Here is a 25,682-nt window from a genome sequence, read left to right on the forward strand (position 1 = left end):
TCGTGAAGACTATTTGTATGAACCTGGAAAGGTCCAACATTATTGTAATCTCTTGGATTAATTGCATATTATCTTTGAACATTGTTGAAAGTTTGGTTTGTATTGATGTGGCCAAACATCTTTGGAAAAAATTCTTCATTCTGAGACCGTCTTTATCTTTTTAGCTCAAATCATTCTTCTTTAATCCAAATCTCCAATTCACCCTAGAAACCTGCAATTAACACCAAATTTGGGAATAAAATGCTCTTATTCAAATAAAAATCATAAAAAAAGTGAAAACATATAAATTCATAAATTATGGGTTATTTTATATGTAAATTAGCAAATAATACTCATAAGTGCCTATATTTTAATATGAAATATTACTAAAATTAGACATTGATCAGTTCATTCTTCTTACTTTTTTGTATTTTGAATAGCATGGTAATATTTTATCATTTGATTGATGTTGATGCCCATATAAAAGCAATTTATATCGATTCTTCACAGATAAAATTATTAAAAGAGTCTCCTAAATATCGATTCCTCACATATTTATAAAAACTCCTTAGCATTAGATTAGATATTGATAGCAATTAATATTTCAAATCTATTCTTACCCTTCAAATATGTTAAGCATTGTCATTTGGGTCAGAAACTTAGAAGTATTTTCCAATCAAATCTAAGGATCTTGATCACGATACACGAGCATTACAAATAAAATAATAGTATCAATCATCAATCAAGAACAAAATATTATAATTAAGAGTTTAAACAGATTACTCTCAATCCCAAATGGTAGAATTAGTTATTCATGTTGGTCATTACAAGCATGGAAAGGAAGAAAAAAATATTCAAGATGTTTCTCCTTGACTGCTACCAATTTTAAGGTTTTCTATCACCTCTTATTCTCCCAATTGAATGTCTAGGGTTGTGCCTCCTGCTTCATATTCAATCTAGTTGGACTTGAGTTAAGTGACTTCTCGCCTAGGCGTGATTGGGCTAGCCTGGGCAAGTTGGATGAAAACAGACTCAACGTCACTGGAGTGATCTCGCCTAGGCGAGATTGGGCTCGCTTGGGCAAGATCCTCTGGGAGCTTTTGGCTTAGGTGAGGTTGGGCAAGTGTTGGAGCGTTCTAGCTTCCCATTTTAGCTTTGTCTAGTCTTTTTTTGTCCTTTCATCTTCATTCTTTCCTATAACAGAATATTATAGTTAAGAGTTTGAACAAATTACGTTTCAATCCCAAATGGTAGAATTAGTCATTCATGTTGGTCATTACAAGCATAGAAAGCAAGAAAAGAATATTCAGGATGTTTCTCCTTGACGACGGCCTCTTTTGGGTTTTTTATAACCTCTTATTCTCCCAATTGAATGTCTAAGGTTGTGCCTCATGCCTCATATTTAACCTAGTTGGGTTTGAGCTAAGTGACTTCTCGCTTAGGCGTGATTGGACTAGCCTAGGCGAGTTGGACAAAAACAGACTCAACGTCACTTGAGTGATCTCGCCTGCACGAGATTGGGCTTGCTTGGGCAAGATTCTCTGGGAGCTTTTGGCTTAGGCGAGCTTGGACAAGTGCTGGAGCGTTCTAGCCTTCCTTTTTAGCTTTGTCTAGTCTCCTTTTGCCCTTTCATCTTCATTCTTCCCAAGAATCCTAAAATTACCACAAATTTGAGAATAAATCGTTCTTATTCAAATTATAATCACAAAATATGTAAAAAGGTTTAAATTCATAAATTAGGGATTGTATTATAGTTATTTTATCAATTAATATTCATAAGTGTTTGTATTTTAGTATGAAATATTATTGAAATATGACACTTATTAAGGATAAATCAATATTTCTAGGATAGTGTATATCACTTCATATACAAATTTTGCATTTTAGATATTCAAGGATACAATGTAAATTTACATCATCAATCATAAATAAATCCGTTCTTTTATAAAATTTACACAACCTCTACCGTCACAGAAGAAAGAACCATAGCAGCATTTATGATATCATTGTCAATGCTACAAGTCCATGGCTTTAAATTGTAGTCCACAGCAACATGCTTGCAGTTTGCAAGGTACCTGCAACATCTTTGTTGTAACAGTTGCAGCTACATCAACCTGCCTGCAAGGCACTCTCAACTACAATTTACAACCATGGCTGCATTAACAGTTTAACACCATCATATCATTTACAAGCTTAGTAAAGAGGACACCCTACAGATTCAACACCTGGAGCAGTTGGACATGAAGCTAATGGGCACCCATCTGAATCAGTGCCCCACCAGTTTAGGCTGATATGTTCCATCCCCAAGCATAAGTAGAGCAAAACCCCCATGAAGGCTAAACCAGCATCAAGTGCCCCAGATAAGACATAGTTGTGTCGGCTCCACCAACCACGATAGTAACGGTAAACAACAAATCCTGAGACAAATCCAACAATGACCCAACTGGTGTAGTTTACTGCTGTAGCTGGAGGCATATCAGATAATGCACCCAAGAGCACAGGCACAGTGATAAGCCTGATCCATTGTTTTTGAGGCAAAGCCTTGTGTGCTAGCCAAACTAAGAAAGGAGCTATTGCTCCAGCCAAGAAAAACCAGTTAATAGCCGAGTAGTGTCCAAGATCTCCAAAAGTTCTACGGGGCCCTATCAAACCCCATATCACAGACGCGTCATAGAACACATGATCACCAGGACAAGTCCAAGGACTTCCTGCTGGAAGCAATGCTCGTTCGCATATATTTGGAACAGTGTTCATGAGCCACCATGCTGTTAGTAAATGCACCACACCAGACATTAAGGTGCCAACTACCTACAGAATCAAGTAAGGGGAGTTATGATTCATATTTCACTAATAATTAAGTTAGTGTATGTTTAGATCAAAGTTTGAAAACTTAAATTTGAAGAAACTTCATTTTGTAAACTGAGTATAACTCGTTCTTCTCTTTCATTTCAAATGAGTTTGAACTATAAAATTGTGACAAAACCCAATTTATAATAATATAGGATCCAACAAAAAGCCAAACAAGTTTTTCAGTTATTATTTTTGAACGTATGTCTGAATCAAACATGTCCTCAGACTTTGAAAGGTCATATAACAGAAAAGCAAAATAAATAAATAAAAAGAATCACTTCTCTTTGAAAGCAGGGCGAGTAGGTGGGCAAACCTGTGCCAAGAACATTTCTGTAGGAGGGATCTTCATGTAATGGCCAAGCTTAAAATCTTGTAAAAAGAAAATTGCCTGCTTCATGCTCACATTACCATACACTTTAAACAACATGTTGGCAACCGGATATCCTGGGTAGATGTATCCAATTATGTATTCTGTTATTATATTCAAAGCTGGTGCCTTCACGACATGGAAAATTAGTTACTGTTAGGCTATGTGATTGATAACGAAGGGGAAAAAAACAAACTATTTAAGTCATATGCAGTATTTGGAATATGAGAGGTAGCACCAATACTTTATTTACATTAATTAAGACTAATATGTGGTGCAATCACTAATTTAGTCCCACCAATCCAACCGTTAAACTGGCAGTTAATGTAAACCACCGGGCTGAACTTGAAGCAAACAAAAATTGTACTTGGGTATAATTTAACTCTCAAAAAATTGCACATCCGTGTGGTCCCAATTTAATGTTGTACCACAAACTTTTATCAATTAACTTTACCATTACCGAGAATTTTATAACTTGCTTACCTGATTTGTGGTGGCTCTAATTACTCCAACGGGAAGAGTAAATGACATGGCAACAACACAAGCTAACACTACACCCCACCATGGTAGTTGGAGTTCATTGTTGAAATATTCACATATAAATATAGTTGCAACGATGTTGAACAGAAGAATGCAAAGAAACCACCATTCTGGAACTTGTTTGTAGTTCTTTCTCATGATCTTCGTGTGTATATCTATCTTATTCTCTTGAAAAGCAGACTTACTAAGTCTCAATATTTCACTGCAGTATTAAGGCAACCAATTCAACTACGGCGGCAGATTAGTTCTTACAATTAAAACTTCCAATGGAAACTATAAATATATAGCGTGATTACCTCCCATGGAAGAGTGACACATGAACGAGGGTTGCAGAAAGGCAAGCAAAACCAATGCCATATGACATAGCAAACATGGTGCTAAGATAAAGAGGGCCCTCACGCTCATAAGCCTCCATGTCAAGGTGAAAGTTGGAGTCTATTATAGCTGATATGTTGTACTTTCGACCATTGGACATGAATAGTTCATCTGAAAATATGGGAAATCTTCTTGCGTTGTAAAGGTTTGTGGAATAAGCAATGGGCACAATGGCATATATGAAAATGGCAAAACCGGCAGCAACATTAGCCGTAGCAAACCATGGACTGGCCAAAGGGCTACCAAGATAAGAACATATACTTGACCAGTCAAAACCAATAGCACCAACTCCAAGACCATGCAACCCTGAACCTAACTGGTGTGCTATTACGGAAGTGGGAAACATCCAGCAAATCCACGAAATCGATGTTAACGAAGGGAACAAGTAGCCAGGAAAAACATAATAAGCAAAACTGCAAAGAAATGCTATAAGGAAAAACTGATTCCGAGTTAACGCTCCCTTTCGTCTCTCCTCTTTCTCATGTAGCGCCCTGAAATAAATTATGAATGCATGAGTTGTAATATTACTATGCAACGCGGAATTAGTAGTGCTGATATCTTCACACAAACAGTAAAAAAATATGTACAAGTAAAAAAAATATTTTTCTTATTATAATCATATAGCTATTTTTTTTATAATAATATATTCACAACTCATTTTTTATATAATTAATTACAACCCTTAATTTTATTATTTTAATATTTTCATATCATTTAATTATAAATTTATTTTTTATTATATATATTTATATTTAAATCTATTACATTATACAACTTTCATAATTATTAAAATATCATTTCTCTTCATAATATTTATTTATTAGGATGTGAAATGGATATTTTGTAATGTGGTATTAAGATATGCACCTTACTTATTAGGGGTGTGACAACCCTCTGCTAGTACGTTTTGGTAACGGAAAATGTTTTTAACACCATAGTGAAAAACATATATTTCACAAACAAACACTTATACTAATATAATTATATTATGAATTAAAAATAAAATAAAAATAAATAAAATATTAATTTATTAAAATGTGAAATTATGTTTTTACTATCAATATATCAACACCCTTTGGCAACTTACACTTTTCAATGTATTTTTTAATTCTTTTAATCTATTTATTTAATTATAATAATTAATATTATTTATTTCAATACAAAATAATAATTAAATTAAATCTCACTTTAATATTTTAATCATATAAGATTTAATATAAAAAATAAAATAATATTAATAATACTTTAATAAATAGAATGATATAGAAAAAAAATGATTATAAATAAAGTTTCTATATAAGGAATGAGCATCGTACCTGAAGAGCGAGACCTGAACAAGGTTTTGGGGCCACCACATGGTAGCGGGTTCCACGAGGTATTTTCGGAATATCCCGGCCCAACCGAAGCCCAAAACCTGAGACGTTATAACTACCAATAACGCCGCTAAAATCGTTAAGTCCTTCTGGTAGAACACTTTAACGGCGCTAACGAAATGGATGGCGTAGACGCTAGCGGCTCCCGAACTGGCGAAGATAGTGATAAGCACGTGCTCCTTCACGTTGAACGACCCTGGGTTCAGCGTGAACTCCCACTTCGTCCCCTTCATGAACACGCGCCTTGTCACCACCGCCGCCATCAGGTGTCCCGCCGGCACCACCGCTATCTGCGCCGATATCGCCGTCACCGATAGTGGCTCCCTCCGGAATCCGAAGAACTGGTTCAGGAAGGAGAGAAGCGCGCAAGCTATGGTTCCCAAAATCCATGTCCTGAAAGTGAAGGAAGGCCGCGACGGATCGTCGCTCACAGGAACCGTCAGCGCTACCTGCTCGATAGGAGAATTCTCGGCGGCCGGCGAGTTCTCCGCCACGGAGATGGCGTCGCTGTTGTGATGACGCCTTTTAACTGAAAAGTGAGTGAACGAATATGAGAATTAGAAAGGAAAGCATCACTGTTTGAATCTCTTAATAAAGAAAGAACAAAAAAGTTGTTTGGATACTCAGAGAAAACGCACTTAAAGGAGAATTGATCTCAGGATCATTAGCCATGTTGTTTCAATTGGTTTTTTATTCATTTAAGCATAACTCCCCACATTTTTCTATTAAAACAAAAAATAAAAAATAATCAAAAAAAGAATTACTAAAATGGAAATTATTATTAAATTTTTATAATATCGTTTATTATGGTAATTTCTTTTATAGGTAGTGAAGTAGATGTCATTGGATGATGATGCTTGTCCTTTATCACAGATAAAGCCTTTGTATTTGTTCCAGTTTTTGGGCAAGATACATTCACTGAGAAGCTCTGTTTTTTTTTCTTCATACACAATATATAATGTTTGTCTCTTCTTGACTAAAGAGAAACTAAGGGATGAACAAATTACAAATTTTTTTAGTTATATTTTTTTTATGTGATAATTGATAATTTAAGTTGTATAATAATATTTAATATGAATGTATTTTAAAAAAATATAAATATAAATATGATCTAAAAGATAAGCAGAACTGGAATTAGTGTACCCGGCATACACCAGAGAGTTATTGCCTTCGTTACCCACAAGGAGGATATTCCATTCACGAAGACGGAGGGATAAAAAAGTATGCTTTAATTCCCTTTTTATTCCATATAATTAAGATAAATATTCAATTTATTAAGTAATTTAAAAAAAAAATAGGTTTTCACAAATAAACAATAAAAAGTAAAATTTATATATTTTACAAAGTTTTTTTTAGTTTCAATTTGGATTAGATTAACTAGTTATATGAATTGGAGAACTACGTAAATATAATTTTAAATTTTTTTTATCCGTTTTTAAATATGAAGTTTAAATTCAAGAAAAAAGTTTAAACACAAATTATATAAACTTTAAATAGTGATATTTTTTTTATTGGATGTGATGTACGATACTCTGAAAAGTAGGACAAATCAACATTTCTAGGCTGTTATTGTAACTCAGAGAGAGGAAAGGAAAGGTTATCATATTAACTGGTGTGTATTACAATGTGTTGATAAAGAAGTAATTTATACACAAGGTAACACATGGGTACCCTTAACACCCTCCCTTAAACTCATGGTTGGATTAGCCATAATCATGAGTTTATCCCGTACATGCAGAAACAATATGCCAGAAACAGGCCTGGTAAGGGGATTAGTAACTTGAAAGCGTGCTGGAAGATGAAGAAGTTGAATTTTTTGATTACGAACTTGATCACGAACAAAGTGGAGGTCCAATTCAAAGTGTTTCGTTTTAGAGTGCATAACAGGATTTGCACTTAGCAGAACAACTCCAAGATTATCAGAATACAACTTTGGTTTTGAACCTTGAATGCACAACTCATAAAGAAGAGATTGAATCCACACAATTTCAGCAAGGAGAGTTGCAACTGCCCGGTATTCTGCTTCCGTACTACTTCTGGAAACCGTTTTCTGTTTGTGAGATTACCAGGAAACAAGATTAGACCCCATGTAAATACAATAGTCAGTGGTGGATTTGCGGTCGTCAACGTCAACACCCCAATCTGCATCCGCAAAAACCAATAAGAGAGGTCGTCGAGTTGTGGCGAAGAAGCAATCCATGTGTAATGGTGCCAACTAAATAACGAAGAATTCTCTTCACAGCTTGCCAATGGTGAAGTTTCGGATCATGCATAAAATGACAAACACGATTAACAGAGTAAGAGAGTTTAGGCCTAGTTATAAGAAGATATTGAAGTGTACAAACAACTGACCTATACAAGGAATGATCATTGAATGATTCAAAAGAATTTTGTTGGAGACGCGAAGAGGATGTCATAGGCGTGGGTTGAGGTTTAGCATGGAGCATATTTGTTTTCTGTAACAGCTCACGTATGTACTAGTCCTGAGAGAGATGCATGTCACCAGTAGATGTTCGAGAAACTTGAATTCCTAAAAAATGATGAAGACTACCTAAATCTTTTAATGCAAAAGAAGAACGCAAAGTGGTAATGAGGTTAGTAATTTCAGTAGGTGAAGATGCAGTGATGATTATATCATCAACATAAACCAGGACAAACATAGTATAAGACAAAGTGAATTTAGTAAATACTGAGGTATCACTTACTGTAGAACAAAAACCAAAATCACATAAAGTTGTGCTAAGTTTAGAAAACCAGGACCTGGATGCTTGCTTGAGGCCATAAATAGCCTTGAGTAATTGACATACAAGAGTGGGATCATGGGAGATAAAACCTGGTTGTTGCTGCATATACACACGTTCATTGAGATCACCATGGAGGAAAGCATTATCAATGTCCACTTGACGAATAGCCCAGTTATTTGTAACAGCATGCGAAAGAACAATATGAATCATGGTGGGTTTGACTACAGGACTGAAGGTCTCACTGTAGTCAAGTCCCTCAGTTTGATTGAAGCCTTTGGCAACAAGGCGTGCCTTGCAACGTTGAAAGGAGCCATCTGCATGCAATTTGGTTTTAAAAATCCATTTACAACCTACCAGAGAGGCATTGGATGGGAGAGCAGTGAGAGTCCACGTCTTTTTTTTAGGAGAGCTTGATACTCATCAGTCATTGCTTGGGACCATACATGAGAAGTCATAGCTTCCTTGACAAAAGAAGGAGGAGAAGGAATAATAGAAACAACAATATAAATTTTGGATTTAATGATGCCTACCTTGGCACGAGTGGTCATGGGATGAGTGTTAGTAGGAGGAGGAATAGAAGGAAGACATTCAATATTACCAATTGCAGAAGCACCAATGTCAGTAATAGAATTGCCAATGGTACCAGTTGCAGAAGCACCAATGTCAGTAGTAGAATTGCTATCAGAAACAACATGCTCATTAACAGAATTAGTATTTGTATGAACAACAGTCAAAGTGGGTGAAATATCATGTGTGTGCTTATGAGAAATAGTAGGCATAACAAAACTATTTGAGTCTTCATTATATGGAAAAGTAGTTTCATCAAAACGAGCATGACGAGAAACAATAGTCTTACCAGTGGACAGGAGACATATATAGCCTTTATTAGTTGGACTGTATCCAAGAAAGAGAGAACAATGTGATCTAAAATCAAACTTATTATTATTATAGGGGCGTAAATTTGGATAACAAGCACAACCAAACACTTTGAAAACATTATAATCAGGTTTGCGTTTAAACAACCTAGCATAAGGGTTATCACCATTCAACACAGGGGTGGGAAGAGCATTGATAATGTGGGTGGAAGTGATGAAGGCTTCTGCCCAGAAACGACGAGGCAATGAAGCAGTGGCAAGAAGCGTTAGGCCCATTTCAACAATATGCATGTGCTTTCGTTCAACAGATCCATTTTGTTCATGGGTGTAGGGACATGTAAGTCTATGGTGAATGCCATAATGTTCAAGGAAAGGTTTAAGACAAAGAATTTCTTTGGCATTATCAGTTTGAATAGAGCAAAGTTTAGAATTTGTTTGGTTTTCAGCAAAACTTTTGAATTTTTTAAACACAGAGGAAACCTGAGATTTAGTATGAAGAACGTATATCCATGTATATTTGGTGTAAGCATCAAGAAAAGAGATGTAATACCTTGCACCATTGGAAGCAGGTATAGGAGTAGGACCCCCTACATCAGCAAACACAAGTTCCAATGAACGAGAGTAAATGGTAATAGAAGAAGTAAAAGGAAGCTGTTTATTTTTACCAAGCATACAAGCAGAGCAAAATTTGATATCAGAAGAACAACGTATATTACAATGCTGTAAAATTTGTTTTAATGTGCCAGAATGACAGTGACCAAAACGTTCATGCCAGATATTGGCTGTGAGTTTATTATCTACAAATGAAGTATGAAAAACAGAGGACATATGAGGAGTGTGCATGATTGGAAAGGTGTAGAGACCATCCTTAAGAATGCCGCGAAGAAGAACTTTGTTCGTAGCCTGATCAACAACACAACAATGGTTAGCATGAAATTGAAAATACACATGATTGTCACGAGCAAACTGAGAAACACTAAGTAAGTTCTTGGTTATCAGCGGAACATGTAATAGATTGCACAATAATAAGGGTTTATCCGTGAGAGAAGAACGAAAAATTGCAGACCCAGTATTAGCAATAAACAAACCTGAGCCATTACCCATTTTAACAGTTTCAATGTCGTTGTAAGGTTGTTTGGTTGAGTAGACAGTGGGATCTTTCGTTACATGATGTGTAGCACCACTGTCGAGGTACCAAAGTGGATCCTCAGTGGTGGAATGAATGCCCAGAAGAGACGCATCGCTGGGTTCAGGGTCTGAGATTGAAAACTGAGAAAAATTAGCACGAGGAGGTGGATTAGGTTTGTGGTCATACCATTGCCAACACTAAAGAGCAGCATGACCATATTTGCCACAAACTTGACACGTTGGTTTGGAAGAGGTCCAAGAACCACGAGCTTGAGATCGGGAGAAGTGAGAACCACGTGCAAAATTTTGGGAGCGAGAAAACCCACGACCACCACGATTGCTATGGAACTTGAGATTGGCTTTGTCATTGGTGGGATACGAAGGCGTCCAAGTTGAGAGAGCGGCAATGGCAGGAAAACTGAGAGGATCGAGTTGATGATGGCGTTCAAGACGTTCTTCTTGTACCAGAAGCAGAGCTTCAATCTTTGCAACTTTGTAAGGATCAGTTCTAGACAGAATGGAAGCAACAAAGGGATCAAAATCAGGAGGAACACCATCAAGAATGGTTTCAATGTGATCTTCAACAGATATTGGGGCACCAACGGCAGCCAGCGCATCCACCGCGCGTTTGATATCCAAAACATATGCGGAGATAGAAAGATCTTTTCTTTTATTCTTTAAAAGGAGTATGAGAAGAAAAATACGTGTTTAGCGTCTGCCAAATCTGTGTTGTAGAGGTAAGACCCACCATTTGGGTTAAAATCAGAGTGGTCATGGACGCCAGAAGCCACGCAACCAACAAATTATCTTGTTGCTTGTAAGAGATGAATGGAAGATTGGGACTGAGGGTTCCATCGGCCGTAGAAAGACAGCGCGGAGGAACGTTAGTTCCGTCAAGAAACGAGGAGTGCAGCAACCCATCAACAGTGGTCAGAACCTGTTGTTTCCACAATAGAAAATTTTCGTCATCCAGTTTGAGCATAATAGGAGTGGTAAGGTGATGTAGGGAGACGGAGGAGGAACTCTTGGTGGGGAGAACCTGGGTGGACGAAGATGATGATGTAGAAGAAGAGGAAGAAGAAGGAGCAGAAGCCATGAAAGAAAAGCGGAAAAAAAAAACTCTCTAGCTCATGATACCATGTTATTGTAACTCACAGAGAGGAAAGGAAAGGTTATCATACTAACTGATGTGTATTACAATGTGTTGATAAAGAAGTAATTTATACACATGGTAACACATGGATACCCTTAACATAGGCTCATGTATCTCAATTCATATAACAATTTTGAATTTTATATCTTCAAGGATACAATGTAAATACATCATCAATCATAAATAAATCCATTCTTTTATAAAACTTACACAACCTCTACAGTCAAAGAAGAAAGAATCATGGCAGCATCTATGGACATCTTTGCCAAGTCCATGGCTTTAAATTGAGTCCACGGCAACATGCTTGCAGTTTGCAAGGTACCTGCAACATCTTTGTGGTAACAGTTGCAGCTAGATCAACCTGCCTGCAAGGCACTCTCAACTACAATTTACAATCAAGGCTGCATTAACAGTTTAACACCATTGTATCATTCACAAGCTTAGTAAAGAGGACACCCTTCAGATTCAACACCTGGAGCAGTTGGACATGAAGCTAATGGGCACCCATCTGAATCACTGCCCCACCAGTTTAGGCTGATATGTTCCATCCCCAAGCACAAGTAGAGCAAAACCCCCATGAAGGCTAAACCAGCATCAAGTGCCCCAGATAAGACATAGTTGTGTCGGCTCCACCAACCACGATAGTAACGGTAAACAACAAATCCTGAGACAAATCCAACAATGACCCAACTGGTGTAGTTTACTGCTGTAGCTGGAGGCATATCAGATAATGCACCCAAGAGCACAGGCACAGTGATAAGCCTGATCCATTGTTTTTGAGGCAAGGCCTTGTGTGCTAGCCAAACTAAGAAAGGAGCTATTGCTCCAGCCAAGAAAAACCAGTTAATAGCCGAGTAGTGTCCAAGATCCCCAAAAGTTCTACGGGGCCCTATCAAACCCCATATCACAGACGCGTCATAGAACACATGATCACCAGGACAAGTCCAAGGACTTCCTGCTGGAAGCAATGCTCGTTCGCATATATTTGGAACAGTGTTCATGAGCCACCATGCTGTTAGTAAATGCACCACACCAGACATTAAGGTGCCAACTACCTACAGAAGCAAGTAAGGGGGTTATGATACATGATTTACTAATAATTAGGTTAGTGTATGTTTAGATTGAAGTTTGAAGACTTAAATTTGAAGAAACTTCATTTTGTAAACTGAGTATAACTCGTTCTTCTCTTTCATTTCAAATTGAGTTTGTTTGAACTATAAAATTGTGACAAAACCTAATTTATAATAATATAGGATCCAACTAAAAACCAAACAAGTTTTTCGGTTGTTATTTTGAACGTATGTCTGAATCAAACATGTCCTCAGACTTTGAAAGGTCATGTAACAGAAAAACAAAATAAATAAATAAAAAGAATCACTTCTTTTTGTTTTTTCTCTGTTTTTGAAAAGAGGAAGAGAAGGTGGGCAAACCTGTGCCAAGAACATTTCTCTAGGAGGGATCTTCATGTAATGGCCAAGCTTAAAATCTTGTAAAAAGAAAATTGCCTGCTTCATGCTCACATTACCATACACTTTAAACAACATGTTGGCAACCGGATATCCTGGGTAGATGTATCCAATTATGTATTCTGTTATTATATTCAAAGCTGGTGCCTTCACGACATGGAAACTTAGTTACTGTTAGGCTATGTGATTGATAACGAAGGGGAAAAAAAAACTATTTAAGTAATATGCAGTATTTGGAATATGAAAGGTACCACCAATACTGTATTTACATTAATTAAGACTAATATGTTGTGCAATCACTATTTTAGTCACACCAATCCAACCGTTAAACTGGCAGTTAATTTAAACCACTGGGCTGAACTTGAAGCAAACAAAAAGTAGTACTTGGGTATAATTTAACTGTCAAGAAATTGCACATCCTTGTGACATCAATTTAATGTTGTACCACAAACTTTTATCAATTAACTTTACCATTACCGAGAATTTTATAACTTGTGTACCTGATTTGTGGTGGCTCTAATTACTCCAATGGGAAGAGTAAATGACATGGCAACAACACAAGCTAACACTACACCCCACCATGGTAGTTGGAGTTCATTGTTGAAATATTCACATATAAATATAGTTGCAACGATGTTGAACAGAAGAATGCAAAGAAACCACCATTCTGGAACTTGTTTGTAGTTCTTTCTCATGATCTTCGTGTGTATATCTATCTTATTCTCTTGGAAAGCAGACTTACTTAGTCTCAATATTTCACTGCAGTATTAAGTCAACCAATTCAACTACAGCGGCAGATTAGTTCATACAATTAAAACTTCCAATGGAATACATAGCGTGATTACCTCCCATGGAAGAGTAACACATGAACGAGGGTTGCAGAAAGGCAAGCAAAACCAATGCCATATGACATAGCAAACATGGTGCTAAGATAAAGAGGGCCCTCACGCTCATAAGCCTCCATGTCAAGGTGAAAGTTGGAGTCTATTATAGCTGATATGTTGTACTTTTGACCATTGGACATGAATAGTTCATCTGAAAATATGGGAAATCTTCTTGCGTTGTAAAGGTTTGTGGAATAAGCAATGGGCACAATGGCATATATGAAAATGGCAAAGCCAACAGCAACATTAGCCGTAGCAAACCATGGACTGGCCAAAGGGCTACCAAGATAAGAACATATACTTGACCAGTCAAAACCAACAGCACCAACTCCAAGACCATGCAACCCTGAACCTAACTGGTGTGCTATCACGGAAGTGGGAAACATCCAGCAAATCCACGAAATCGATGTTAACATAGGGAACAAATAGCCAGGAAAAACATAATAAGCAAAACTGCAAAGAAATGCTATAAGGAAAAACTGATTCCGAGTTAACGCTCCCTTTCGTCTCTCCTCTTGCTCATGTAGCGCCCTGAAATAAATTAGGAATGCATGAGTTGTAATATCACTATGCAACGTGGAATTAATATAGTCATATGGCTGTTCTTCTTCATAATTTTGACACCATTATCGGAATCGTTATTACATCAATTATTAGGTACAATTGTAGAAAGTTTAAGCTTGAGCAGCAACTACAAGAACTTGTTAGATGACTACAATCCTATATAAAAGTGACGTATATGGTATCGTATAGTAAGGGTGTCAAAAAAGTGTCAGCCCGGCCTGTTCTGACTTACTTTTCAATATTTTTTTTTAAATTATTTAATTTTGTATTTTTTTTAATATATTTATTTAGTTGTGATTATTAAAATTATTTTCTTAATAATAATAAAATTGAATCAAATTTTAATATTATAATCACATACTATTTAATACCTAACAAATAGGACCATATCAATATAAATTGAAGAATTTAAAAAATTAACTCATCCTATCTAAATAAATTTACAATCCTATCATATATGAACTAGTTACGGTATAATGTTGACATACCGTGTAATGACAACTAACTAAGTATAATGAGATGGATTAAACACTAAACAACTTTAGGAATTTTTTTAGAAAATTTAAAATCATGAAAAAAATCACGTACATTACTGAAGTGAAAACTACATTTAAACCAATTTTAAATTTTGATAATCTATGTGACGGATAATAAATAAAAGGTAAAAGGAAAAAAGAAAAAGGTGAAGGCGAGGGTGTTTTTTTAATTTTCATCTAATGGTTAATTCTTTTTCTTTTATTCTTCTTGTCTTTCCTTTTTTTCTAAAAAAAGGTTCATAAAATAAATATTTGGTTTTTTTAAAAACTAAATTAACATATCAATTATCCCAATAAAAAGGTGAAGTATTTATAAATTATGTTTTGTTCATTTGGTTTAGGAGATTAGAGAAGAAGAATAAAAAGAAAAGATTTCAACCATCAGATCAAATTGTGAACAATCTAACGGTTTAGTTGAAATATGGAGTAAGTAACGAGAACCGTACCTGAACAGCGAGACCTGAACAAGGTTTTGGGGCCACCACATGGTAGCGGGCTCTACCAGATATTGTCGGAATATCCCGGCCCAACCGAAGCCCAAAACCTGAGACGTTATAACCACCAATAACGCTGCTAAAACCGTTAACTCCTTCCGGTAGAACAATTTAACGGCGCTAACGAAACGGATGGCGTAGACGCTAGCGGCTCCCGAACTGGCGAAGATAGTGATGAGCACGTGCTCCTTCACGTTGAACTTCCCTGGGTTCAGCGTGAACTCCCACTTCGTCCCCTTCATGAACACGCGCCTTGTCACCGCTGCCGCCATCAGGTGTCCCGCCGGAACCACCGCTATCTGCGCCGATATCGCCGTCACTGACAGTGGCTCCCTCTGGAATCCGAAGAACTGGTTCAGGAAGGAGAGAAGCACGCACGCAAGGGTTCCCAAAATCCATGTCCGGAAAGTGAAGGAAGGCAGCGACGGATCGTCGCTCACAGGAACCGTCAGCGCTACCTGCTCGATCGGAGAATTCTCGGCGGCCGGCGAGTTCTCCGCCTCGGAGATGGCGTCGTTGTTGTGGTGACGCCTTTTAACTGAAAAGTGAGTCAACGAATATGAGAATTAGAAAGAAAAGCATGATTGTTTGGATCTCTGAATGAAGAAAGAACAAAAAAGTACGTTTGGAGAATCAGAGAAAACGAACTTAGAGGGGCATTGATTTCAGGATCATTGGACATGTTGCTTCAATTTTGTTTCTTCCCACTTTTTTCATAAAAACAAAGAAATAAATTGAATGAGAAGCTCTGTTTTTTTTCATACAACAGAAAAATAAGAACCAGAGAATCAGAATCATATCGAAAAATCATTTTTTTAAAACTGGTTATTTATTTATACCTAATAGAGATTAGGAAAACGTGACACAATCAAACAAATAATATAGAATAAAAAATAAATTATAAAATATAGTATAAAAGTATTTTAAGAATAATACTATAGAAAAAGCTTACGAACAGTGTTAGTGTATGTGTTATCCGCTACATAAATTAAGAGTTTTTTACTTTGAAAATTTGCATATTATTAAACGCATTATGTATTGTCAATGAAATTTTAAATATAATTAAAGAAAATACTAATAGTAATTATGTCTTGTAATTATTTTTAATATTATTTTAAGATGGGATATCCTACAAGGAGAATTGCCTTCGCTACCCACAAGGATATCCCATTCACCAAGACGGAGGGATTAAAACTATAAATAATAAAAAATTTATATCACTCCACGTGATTAAGATTGATAGGAATTCTCCGCATGTAGAGAGTGTTAAGAAATAGATCTCACATAAAGTTATAAAATTTAAATTTAACTTAATTTTATTACTATTAACAAATAGATCTCACACAAAAGGTGTAAAATTTAAATTTAACTTGATTTTATAAAAACCGATAAGTAAATAATTTGGTTATATTCATAGTTGATATATTGAAAATCTCATATTAACGAGAGATATAACTAAATTATAATACTATTGAACACACACCTAGTCATGTTAAAAATCTTGGAAATGGTGAGTTTAAAAATTATAAAAATAATTTTTCTTAGATCTTAAATAGTGATGCTCCGCATCATGTTATTTATAATAAGTTAACACTTTTTTTTATAATTAAACCAACTCTTAATGGATTTTGTGTCACTAGTAACTATGTTGAAAACATGTTCTAACTAAGAAGGATGTCTCTCAACCAAAACATGTAGTTGAGGTCAGTTAAACTTCGAGATGGTCATTGATTATATCTTTGCAAGCTTTATGGGATCCAAGGAAATAAAGAGTTCCCAAATTAATTACAATCTCGCATATATACATATGAAGGGTTATTGATAATATCTTTGCAAGTTTCATGAGATCTTCATAATTAATATTTTAATTATATTTATTTTATTTTTTAATATAAAATATTATGAATTATTTTTAGAGGTTGTCAAATGAAATTGTTTTAGTGTCACGAGTGTCAAAAGAATATTTTTCCTATCCCATATATTTTATTTTATGAATATTTGAATTACACTTTAAACTATATTCTCACATACTAAACCATGACCTATCAAGAAACGAGTCAACATAATGAAACAAAGAAATCAAAAGCTCTCCAAAACAACAAAACATAGTATTTAAGTCACTTGCCTAGAACAAGATTCTCATGCAAATGGATTTACAAAATACAATACAACTCATGGTTCAATAGAGAGACACACAACCCTCTTGTACACAACACAAAGGGATAGACAATCTCCATACATTTTCCAATTACAAAATTAACAAACATTATTAAGATATTATCCCACCCTTGGTTCCCTTTATCAATTCCTTAGCTCCACTTCAATATGGATTTTGACAAAAATGGTAAGTGAAAACCGTAGATCATGTGAGAGAATTTTCCTGATGAACAGAAAACCTTTTGTTTTTTACTGAAATAATCCTCTTATTTGCACAAAGCTAGTATAGTGCTGTAGAATCTGGTGTCACGTTATTACATTCTACACGCCCTTACAACTCAGAAGATATGTCAAGTGAATGAAGAGGGTGAATAGGTGAATGAAAATCTGATGAACCAAATTGAAAATAGCTAAGAATTTGCAGGGAAGAAGAAGAGGTTAGTAAAAAACCTAGGATGCTGCACTGTTGGATTCCTCATGAAGAAAAGGGTAGTCAGTGTAGCCAAGAACCGGATCACTGATGTAGAATGTCTCCCTGTTATACTGGTTGAGAGGAGCATTGAGAGCAAATCTCTTAGGCAAATCTGGATTAGCCAAGAACCAACGACCATAAGCAACAAGATCAGCCCTGTTCTCAGCAATGGCTTTGATCCCATCTTCCCTGTCATAACCTCCAGCAGCTATAAAAGTACCATTGAAGGCCTTCCTCATAGGCACCAAGCTGTGAGGGCATTCAACTCTTTCTCCAGCACTTCTCATTCTGGGTTCCACCATGTGACAGTACACAATACCATACTTATTCAGAGCATTCACCATGTAAAGCCCCAGTTGCTTGGGATTTGAGTCTCCACAGTCTGAATACTCTGCAAAAGGTGATAACCTAATTCCAACTCTATCACCCCCAATCTCATCAACCACAGCTTCAACAACCTCCAATGGAAATCGGCACCTGTTCTCCAGAGATCCACCGTATTCATCTGTTCGGTCATTCACCTTGTCCTTCATAAATTGCTCAAGCAGGTACCCATGTGCCCCATGGATCTCAACCCCATCAAACCCAGCTTCCATGGCATTCCTCGCAGCAACTCTGAAATCGTTCACAATACCAGGAATTTCATCGCTGCTCAAGCGCCGCGGTGGCGTGTGGTGCACTACATCAATGCCGTTACTCCGAAGTTGTGGTGCGAGTGGCTTGTCCGTGGATGATACCGGTGCTTGCCCATTTGGCTGATAAGCTGAACTTGAAACCCTACCCACGTGCCAAATCTGACAGAAGAAGATACCGCCTTTGGCGTGAACGGCATCGACGATGGGTTTCCATGCTTCCACTTGCTCTTTGGTCCATATGCCAGGCGTGTCCGGGTACCCTTGAGCGGTGTCGGAAACTCCGGTGGCTTCGGCGATGAGAAGGCCTCCGTTGGAGGCTCTCTGAGAATAATAGAGAACGGCGTGGGGTTGTGGAACGTTGTTGTAGGACCTCTGTCTGGTGAGCGGTGCAAGCACAACTCTGTGAGATAGATTGAATGTTCCCATCTTGTAGGGAGTGATAAGAGGATTTGATTGGTGGGAAGTGGCGGCGGGAGCAGCCATGTGTGGAGCGTGTGAGGGTTGAATTTGATTGGATTTGAAATTGATGCGGCGGAGGGCGGTGGCGGAGGGTGGTGGCGGAGGTGTAGTTATATAGAGAATGGAGTGAGTAGAGGAAGGAGAATGATTGCAGAGATTTGAGGGTGACGTGTGCCATTGCGTAACATGACTCTGCTTTGTTTGACCTAAGACTTGGCTTTGATTTTCCCACGCATTCTTACATCACATGGTCCTTTTTTGTTTTTGTTTTTTTAATTGATTAATATTTAATAACCAATTACAATATATTTTAGTGAAGAATATTGATTTTACTAATTATTTAGTTAATGAATATTTTAATGAATTTAATCTCCAAAAACCCGTCTACATTCATTCATCATCTTTTTCTATTGATGTGATGCAGTTGTCAGAACAGTATTTAAATATTTTATCTATAAAAAAAAGTTCACAACAACAGTATAGTAGTCAGAAGTATGATTATAAAAGAGCAATTTAAAGCCATGGAAGGGAACTTCAATAACTAAAAAGAATATTTTTATCAAAAAAAAAAAAATTAAAATTTTTGAGAAAAAAAGATTGTATATTAGAAGAAGATTGTTAATGTATATTTTTCTAACAAAAAATATTTGAACCCAACAAATTAGATTACCAACTCCCTGAACCCTAAATATTTATAGGTCAGCTCCCTGAACCCTAAGTTTTTAGGAGAAATAATCAAACCTAAATATATTAAAATTAATTTTCATAAACCTCTAATCAGATAATAGTAAAACCTTGAGGACCGAACCTGAGTAATATATTTGATACATTTTTTTATCACCCTATTTTCCTTAATTGTTTAAATTGAATTTACTGTTACATGCACTTACTCTAATATTGTTGTTTAGACCAATTAAGCTTTTCTAAAATCTAAGTCATTTTCACTGATTCCCGTATATTATTTAACATAGCTAAAATGGAAATGAATTGATTATGATAACATACCTTTTGCATGTCAAACATTATAGTTACAAATTCATATTTCCATTCGGGACTATTTGTAAGAACACCTTTAACAAGAAAAAAATTTCACCAATCCTTACATTCAATCTCAACAACTTCCTAGAAAATACTTGTAAATTACAATTTTCAAACTGAACTTGGTCCTAATGTGGCTAATTGAAAGGAGGTTATCTATTATATCAAACTTTCCAACCTATTAGGAGTACATCTAAATATTTTCCAGCTTAAAAATATCAAATGACTAATTTTGTGAACTTCGCTATAAAGAGGCCACTGGTTCGTGATGTTAAAGGGTCAAATCGCCATGTTTTTGGTAAGCATCCACCCTTGCAAGGCCAATTTCTGGCAGCATCTATCTCTATCAGCTCTGTAGATTGAAATAAGAATGCCAAAACAAGAGAGGAACAAATATCTCAGGAGCATGCATGTTATGATAACTCAACTGCCATAACATGAAGCAAATATGATCCAAGGAGTAATAATAACACTATAAGAACTATTTTCAACTCATTAAACAGGTTAAGACTCTGTTTGGCTAGTAAATTTGTTTTTTGCATCTATTTTCAATTTTCACTGAAGATTACAAAAAATGCCAGTATTTTTATTGTTTTCTTTGCTTGTATGATAAAAAAAAATAAAAACAACATTCCATTTGCTTCATCATTCCTTGTTCAAACTTTTAAAAACAAATAAATACAGTACATAAATAATACAACGATCTTGTCATAAATAATATAAAAATGAAAACAGAAAATATTTCTGATATCCAGAAATATCCTAACTTAAACAGTACTAACCTGTTACTATCCTACATAAACTTTTGCACGTTAACTGTTCCCACCCACCAAAATAAGAAAGAAAGATACCGCAAAAGATCAACCAGAGAGTTGATAATTTTGTAAAACTGACAATATTCAAGCAGAACTTTTTCCCACTACAAAAGAAGGTTGGGTGAAAGAGAGTTTAAAAGCTTCAGGATAGAGGCAATATAATATGTGTACGCATCTAAGCATGGGGTATTTCAGCACGCAATATTTGACAAGAAACAAGCATGGTAGAAAAGCTAACCATACTGCTGAAATGGATATCATTAGATGAAAAATGGATAACACGAAATAAACATGGACCACTGGAAGTACTCGATGATACAGACATAATTTTCACCCACTGGAAATAAATTGAAGGGTGAAGATCATACCAGCAGTTCTGTTTTCCTTCAAGAATTGTTCCACCACATCTTCATTCTGAGCAACAGTTAAGCTAATCAACAAGGCATTTGTCAGAGTAAAATTGACAAATAATATGACACATGTGTGCCTACTGCATTAAAAAGAGCTGAAGAAGTTACAAAGTAAACAGGTTACCTGCAAGTGCTGTAGACAAGGGATCCTCCGACTTTTAGCAATCTGAAACCATTGGTGAGAAGATTAAGCTGCAGCCAGACACAAAAGGTATGTCCATTAAATAAAGGAGAAATCCAAGAATAATGGCATGCATGCCATGAATTATGCCGGAAATGGTAATAGAAACAATCTATAATATCCTCTTCAGATACTTTTGGGTTAAATATGGCAAAAAAATTAACTATTATAAAATGAAACTGAAATCATACTAGTTTTCTATCACATTATTGAAAATGAGACATGTCCTATTTACACATTCCACTTAAATAAAATCCATACACTCTTTTTGTAATGCTTTGATTGATTGATGCTGATATAGTCCTGGACATACAATGTTTTTAGAGTAACAAAATAAGATCATATTGGCAGTCCTTCTTAATGAAGGCTTTCTTCCTCTTTTATTAGTTACTGTGTAGTAAACATTCCTTGTTATCTCTAATTCTCCACTATTTTCTAAGAGGCCTAGAGGTAGCATTGCAGAGTTAGCTAGTTTAATCATCTTAATCACCCAAACGCTTCTTCAACAACTTAGTTATATACCCACAATTAATCACTTCAGCACACTGAGATTTTCAAATATGTTTTAGGCATTACACATAGAGCATATTTCAAAGAGTGCCTCAGTTCATCACTGGTATGTCATTACCCGTTAGACTTTCTATCCAAAAGGGAAAACATACAAAGCTAAATGCCTGACACTAACACAATAAATAATCCTGCACAAAGTCATCAATAGCCAATCTGTTCTAACTCTTAGATGGGAGTGTGTGTGAGAGAGAAAGAAATGAGGATTATTCCGGTAAACTATTATACAGTAGAGAATACGTATTAATGGCTCAACAGAATAAAGGGTCATTTGCCTGAAGAGAATGCAAGTCATCAGTCCTCTCAGCATCTAATACACGGCGTTGAAAAGTTCTCCAGCCCCAATGTTCAAACTTTTGAATATGTTTAATTGAACCATCATGAGTGCACTCTGCATCCACAAGGACCTGCATCAAATCCCAACAGATAATAAGATATTCAGGGTTGAAGAAAGCAAAGAATTATGCAAGATAAATTCAAAAGGAAGTATAAGTTACCTTGTCATAGCCATTGTTTGCAATCTCATTGTCAGATAAAGTCTTAAATAATTCCCCTTTAGTAAGACCAACAACTCCAGAATGTTGTCCATAATAAATGAGTTCAGGAGGCTGAGAGCTAGACACCAATTGTGGAGTACCATTTTTGCTAGCTCTTTTCCTTTCTTTCCATGGTCTTCTAGATGTCCACTCCTTGAATACATCCACTCTTTCTTCCAATCCAGACTCACCTGTTTGATACTTGATAGAAAGAAAACATTTCAAAAACAAGCAATACTGAATAATAAATATAATATTTATATTTAAATTTAAATTCACAGTATTCCATTCCAGGATGAACCATCTGTATAACAACTTAAACTTCAATTACATGATTCACAGTCAGAACGAAATCTGGTAGGAATAACTGAAAATGATGTTCCATCAGCAACAAAAAGCCGGCATTGATCACCAAGCATATATTTTTGCAGCATCGTCCTACACGCAGCCAATCGATGCCTTGCGGCATCTACTCCAGTCACAGAGCCCGAATCACCAAGAAGGTCCAATATCATACAAAGTTTAGCACCTGAAAATAAAATTGTTAAAAATACAATTATGATCAATATTGAATCGTTTCTCGGGGAAACTGATCAATTACATTCAAAGTTGCTCTTTCAACTAAAAACAAAATCCTCCAAAAGGAAAAAAGCACGTAAAAGCATCAGAGAAAACATAGCCATCCATACATTTCTTCCCGAAATAAAGCAATCTTAATCTCAAAATCATGCATTTTTGCAACAGTAGGAGGAAGATAATACTCTCTCTAGTCTCATATATATATAAACTCAAGCTAATTAAGAAAGATAGCTAGCATCCTTTAATTGTATCAATCTCATTTAAAAACTAAATTTTGTACCCGCATCAAACTTCCTTGGAACTTGATATCAAGAACACAAGCGAGTCATTGATAATAAAACCTCTATAGAATGAAGGGCACTTTGAGAATGGTAAAAACAGTTAACATTTGTCTATATTTGAGACCAAGAAGCAAGAATTGATTTCCTTATTTGCTTATATTTGAAACTCATAAACATAAGCGGGTAAAGAAAGAAACATCTACCAGGAGCAGCACACAGGTCGAGGACATGATCCCCAGGGGACACATTTAAAGCCATAACCGCAGCTCCAGAAGCAGCATCAATTCCATATATCTGACATTCACACACTTTGGTTCTCAAAAATTACAACTTGACACTAAAATTTACTTGACAATAGTTGGAAGAGCCAAATCAAGAGTCCTTGATCAGTTACCTTTCCTTCTCGGTATGCCCTAGAGCCAGCAATTTGAACGTGCGGCGGAAGAGAGAAAAAGGCCGGTAACCACTCTAGTTTTTCGAGGTTGCATTTAACCTCTGCTTCAACCTCTTCAATGCATGCTTCACAACCAGGTTTCACCCTTCGAAGGCACAGTACAAATAGGGGAAAAAAATGTGAAATTGAAAGGTAAGAATGAAGGAAGAAGATGGAGAAAGGGTGGAATTGGAATTACCGAATGTATCTTGGGGTTGAATCAATTGCAGTGTAAAGGGTAGGATCGAGCCCATTGGCCTCCAGGAAGTGAACGAAAGCCTCTGGCAGTGGCGCCATTGCAGCGTCTTCTCCTTCCATCCAAACCTCAATTTGGCTTCAACTTCATATTTTGCTCAAAAATATTCTTTTTATTTTGTGTATTTTTTATAATTTTTAGATGAATAATAACATACTGACAATTGGAATTAAAAATAATTTTATACTAAAATAAAATAATTTTAAAATTATATTGATCAAACTAAAATTATAAATTAATGTATTTTAATTTATTAAAGTAATTTTTTTTCTTTTATATTTTAAATTTCTTACTTTGATCACTTAATTTTTTTTTAAAAAAATCAATTTTAAAGTTCTACACAAACATAGTTAATATTTTCTTTTCTATTTTAAAATATCTCATGTTCGCGTCAAGATGGTTTAACTTATTTAAACTAATTCTATTATAACGTGATTAATTTAAATATTTTAATGATTTTTAATTGTCATTATAATTATTTTAATTTATATAAAATATTTTACATGATAAACTCGCTCTCGGATCTCTAATCTTCAAATTATATCCAGATAGTTTCAAAAATCAAGGACTGTAACATTATAAAAATAATAACTAATTTAAATGTTTTGATAATTTTAGTTTATGTTATAATAATTTTAATTTATAAATATATATGTTCAAATTGCAAAATCTTCTTCATAAAATCAAATCCAATTTTAATGCATATCTCTTTAATTTCTCAATGGGACGAAGGAAAATGATTATTTTTATTAAAATAATTGGTTTTGAATAAGTTTTTGTTAATTTATTTTTTTAATTTAAAGAGGTAAGTTAACTATTGTGTCATGTGTCTTGTTTTTCCTTAAAACCATGTGAATAACAAGTCAAATGACTTTGATTAACTCCAATGCCATAATTACCATGAATGATCTGATTTAAATATTTGAAAGTGTGCATAATTCAAAGTAACATATAAATATATGGTCGTGGCAATTGCTTCCTCTCAAAACACTGGTTACTATGATCATTGAAGAAAAAATGGGTGCATTTTTTAGTATTAATTGATTATTTAATTTTTTAACTGCGTGTGTTTATATTTATTATTATTTTGTGTTTGTGTCAAGTATATTTTTTTTGTGTGTGTTTTTAAGAATGTTTTGTGTTGTACTATGCAACTTTTTTAATATTCATTCAAATTATTTATTTTTAAATTTAATATTTTGCAATAAATAATGTTGCTTAAACATAAATATTAAAATATAACAATAATTTATAAATAATAATTTATAAAAAAAATTGAAAGTCCAAATTAAAAACAAAATAACAAAAACAAAGTCAAAATTAGGTTACAATTCTAAGTGTAGAATTCAACTCATGCATCTTAGTGTGTTGTGTTTAGATTGAAGAGTAAATTTATGATGTTTTGAGATAAAGTATAAAGAAAGTAATAATGTTTGAATTGTAGTATCTTAAAGTGTATTTGTATGAATAGTTTATTAAATTCGTTATTTTTTTATTTTTTTTAAATATATACAATATAAGTTTACAAATTTATT

At 35.2% G+C, this 25,682-nt stretch overlaps 4 protein-coding genes across 6 annotated transcripts; all 4 read right to left on the reverse strand.

The window, feature by feature from the left end:
- Positions 1-1,799: 1,799 nt before the first annotated feature.
- Positions 1,800-6,319, reverse strand: LOC137808477 (oligopeptide transporter 7). The gene is made up of 6 exons (XM_068609610.1): positions 6,123-6,319; positions 5,428-6,013; positions 4,033-4,602; positions 3,680-3,938; positions 3,143-3,325; positions 1,800-2,787 (listed from the first exon to the last, which is right to left on the reverse strand). Exons 1-6 carry the CDS (start codon positions 6,154-6,156, stop codon positions 2,173-2,175), a joined length of 2,247 nt encoding a protein of 748 aa, XP_068465711.1. The 5' UTR covers positions 6,157-6,319; the 3' UTR covers positions 1,800-2,172.
- A 5,180-nt stretch (positions 6,320-11,499) lies between these two features.
- Positions 11,500-16,137, reverse strand: LOC150028906 (oligopeptide transporter 7-like). 2 transcript variants are annotated; one of them, XM_068609604.2, is made up of 6 exons: positions 15,977-16,137; positions 15,281-15,866; positions 13,696-14,265; positions 13,351-13,609; positions 12,815-12,997; positions 11,500-12,439 (listed from the first exon to the last, which is right to left on the reverse strand). In XM_068609604.2, exons 1-6 carry the CDS (start codon positions 16,008-16,010, stop codon positions 11,825-11,827), a joined length of 2,247 nt encoding a protein of 748 aa, XP_068465705.1. In that variant the 5' UTR covers positions 16,011-16,137; the 3' UTR covers positions 11,500-11,824. The 2 variants fall into 2 exon arrangements, with proteins under 2 accessions (XP_068465705.1, XP_068465709.1); XM_068609608.2 differs by having other exon boundaries at positions 15,952-16,129.
- Positions 16,138-17,415: 1,278 nt separating this feature from the next.
- Positions 17,416-19,277, reverse strand: LOC137808478 (putative 12-oxophytodienoate reductase 11). Its single transcript, XM_068609611.2, has one exon. It carries the CDS (start codon positions 19,073-19,075, stop codon positions 17,936-17,938), a length of 1,140 nt encoding a protein of 379 aa, XP_068465712.1. The 5' UTR covers positions 19,076-19,277; the 3' UTR covers positions 17,416-17,935.
- A 780-nt stretch (positions 19,278-20,057) lies between these two features.
- LOC137808479 (S-adenosyl-L-methionine-dependent methyltransferases superfamily protein) lies at positions 20,058-24,266 on the reverse strand. 2 transcript variants are annotated; one of them, XM_068609612.1, is made up of 9 exons: positions 24,091-24,266; positions 23,853-23,997; positions 23,662-23,752; positions 22,930-23,127; positions 22,560-22,789; positions 22,338-22,469; positions 21,439-21,506; positions 21,273-21,334; positions 20,058-20,441 (listed from the first exon to the last, which is right to left on the reverse strand). In XM_068609612.1, exons 1-9 carry the CDS (start codon positions 24,207-24,209, stop codon positions 20,308-20,310), a joined length of 1,179 nt encoding a protein of 392 aa, XP_068465713.1. In that variant the 5' UTR covers positions 24,210-24,266; the 3' UTR covers positions 20,058-20,307. The 2 variants fall into 2 exon arrangements, with proteins under 2 accessions (XP_068465713.1, XP_090155912.1); XM_090299786.1 differs by having other exon boundaries at positions 22,560-22,799; positions 24,091-24,249.
- Between the last annotated feature and the right edge of the window lie 1,416 nt (positions 24,267-25,682).

This window comes from Phaseolus vulgaris, chromosome 3, assembly GCF_051622355.1.
Source record: "Phaseolus vulgaris cultivar YP4 chromosome 3, ASM5162235v1, whole genome shotgun sequence".
Lineage (NCBI taxonomy): Eukaryota > Viridiplantae > Streptophyta > Magnoliopsida > Fabales > Fabaceae > Phaseolus > Phaseolus vulgaris.

Coding starts and splice junctions, on each gene's coding strand:
- LOC137808477 (XM_068609610.1), bottom strand. CDS start 6,156: ATGGCTAATGATCCTGAGATCAATTCTCCTTTAA. Junction 4,603..5,427: donor GTTCAGGTCTCGCTCTTCAG/GTACGATGCTCA, acceptor AATTTATTTCAG/GGCGCTACATGAGAAAGAGG. Junction 2,788..3,142: donor CAGAAATGTTCTTGGCACAG/GTTTGCCCACCT, acceptor TTGATTCTGTAG/GTAGTTGGCACCTTAATGTC.
- LOC150028906 (XM_068609604.2), bottom strand. CDS start 16,010: ATGTCCAATGATCCTGAAATCAATGCCCCTCTAA. Junction 15,867..15,976: donor TGAAATCAATGCCCCTCTAA/GTTCGTTTTCTC, acceptor CTCACTTTTCAG/TTAAAAGGCGTCACCACAAC. Junction 12,440..12,814: donor GAGAAATGTTCTTGGCACAG/GTTTGCCCACCT, acceptor TTGCTTCTGTAG/GTAGTTGGCACCTTAATGTC.
- LOC137808478 (XM_068609611.2), bottom strand. CDS start 19,075: ATGGCTGCTCCCGCCGCCACTTCCCACCAATCAAATCCTCTTATCACT.
- LOC137808479 (XM_068609612.1), bottom strand. CDS start 24,209: ATGGAAGGAGAAGACGCTGCAATGGCGCCACTGCCAGAGGCTTTCGTT. Junction 22,470..22,559: donor CAAACAATGGCTATGACAAG/GTAACTTATACT, acceptor GATTTGATGCAG/GTCCTTGTGGATGCAGAGTG. Junction 21,335..21,438: donor CTTGTCTACAGCACTTGCAG/GTAACCTGTTTA, acceptor CTTGTTGATTAG/CTTAACTGTTGCTCAGAATG.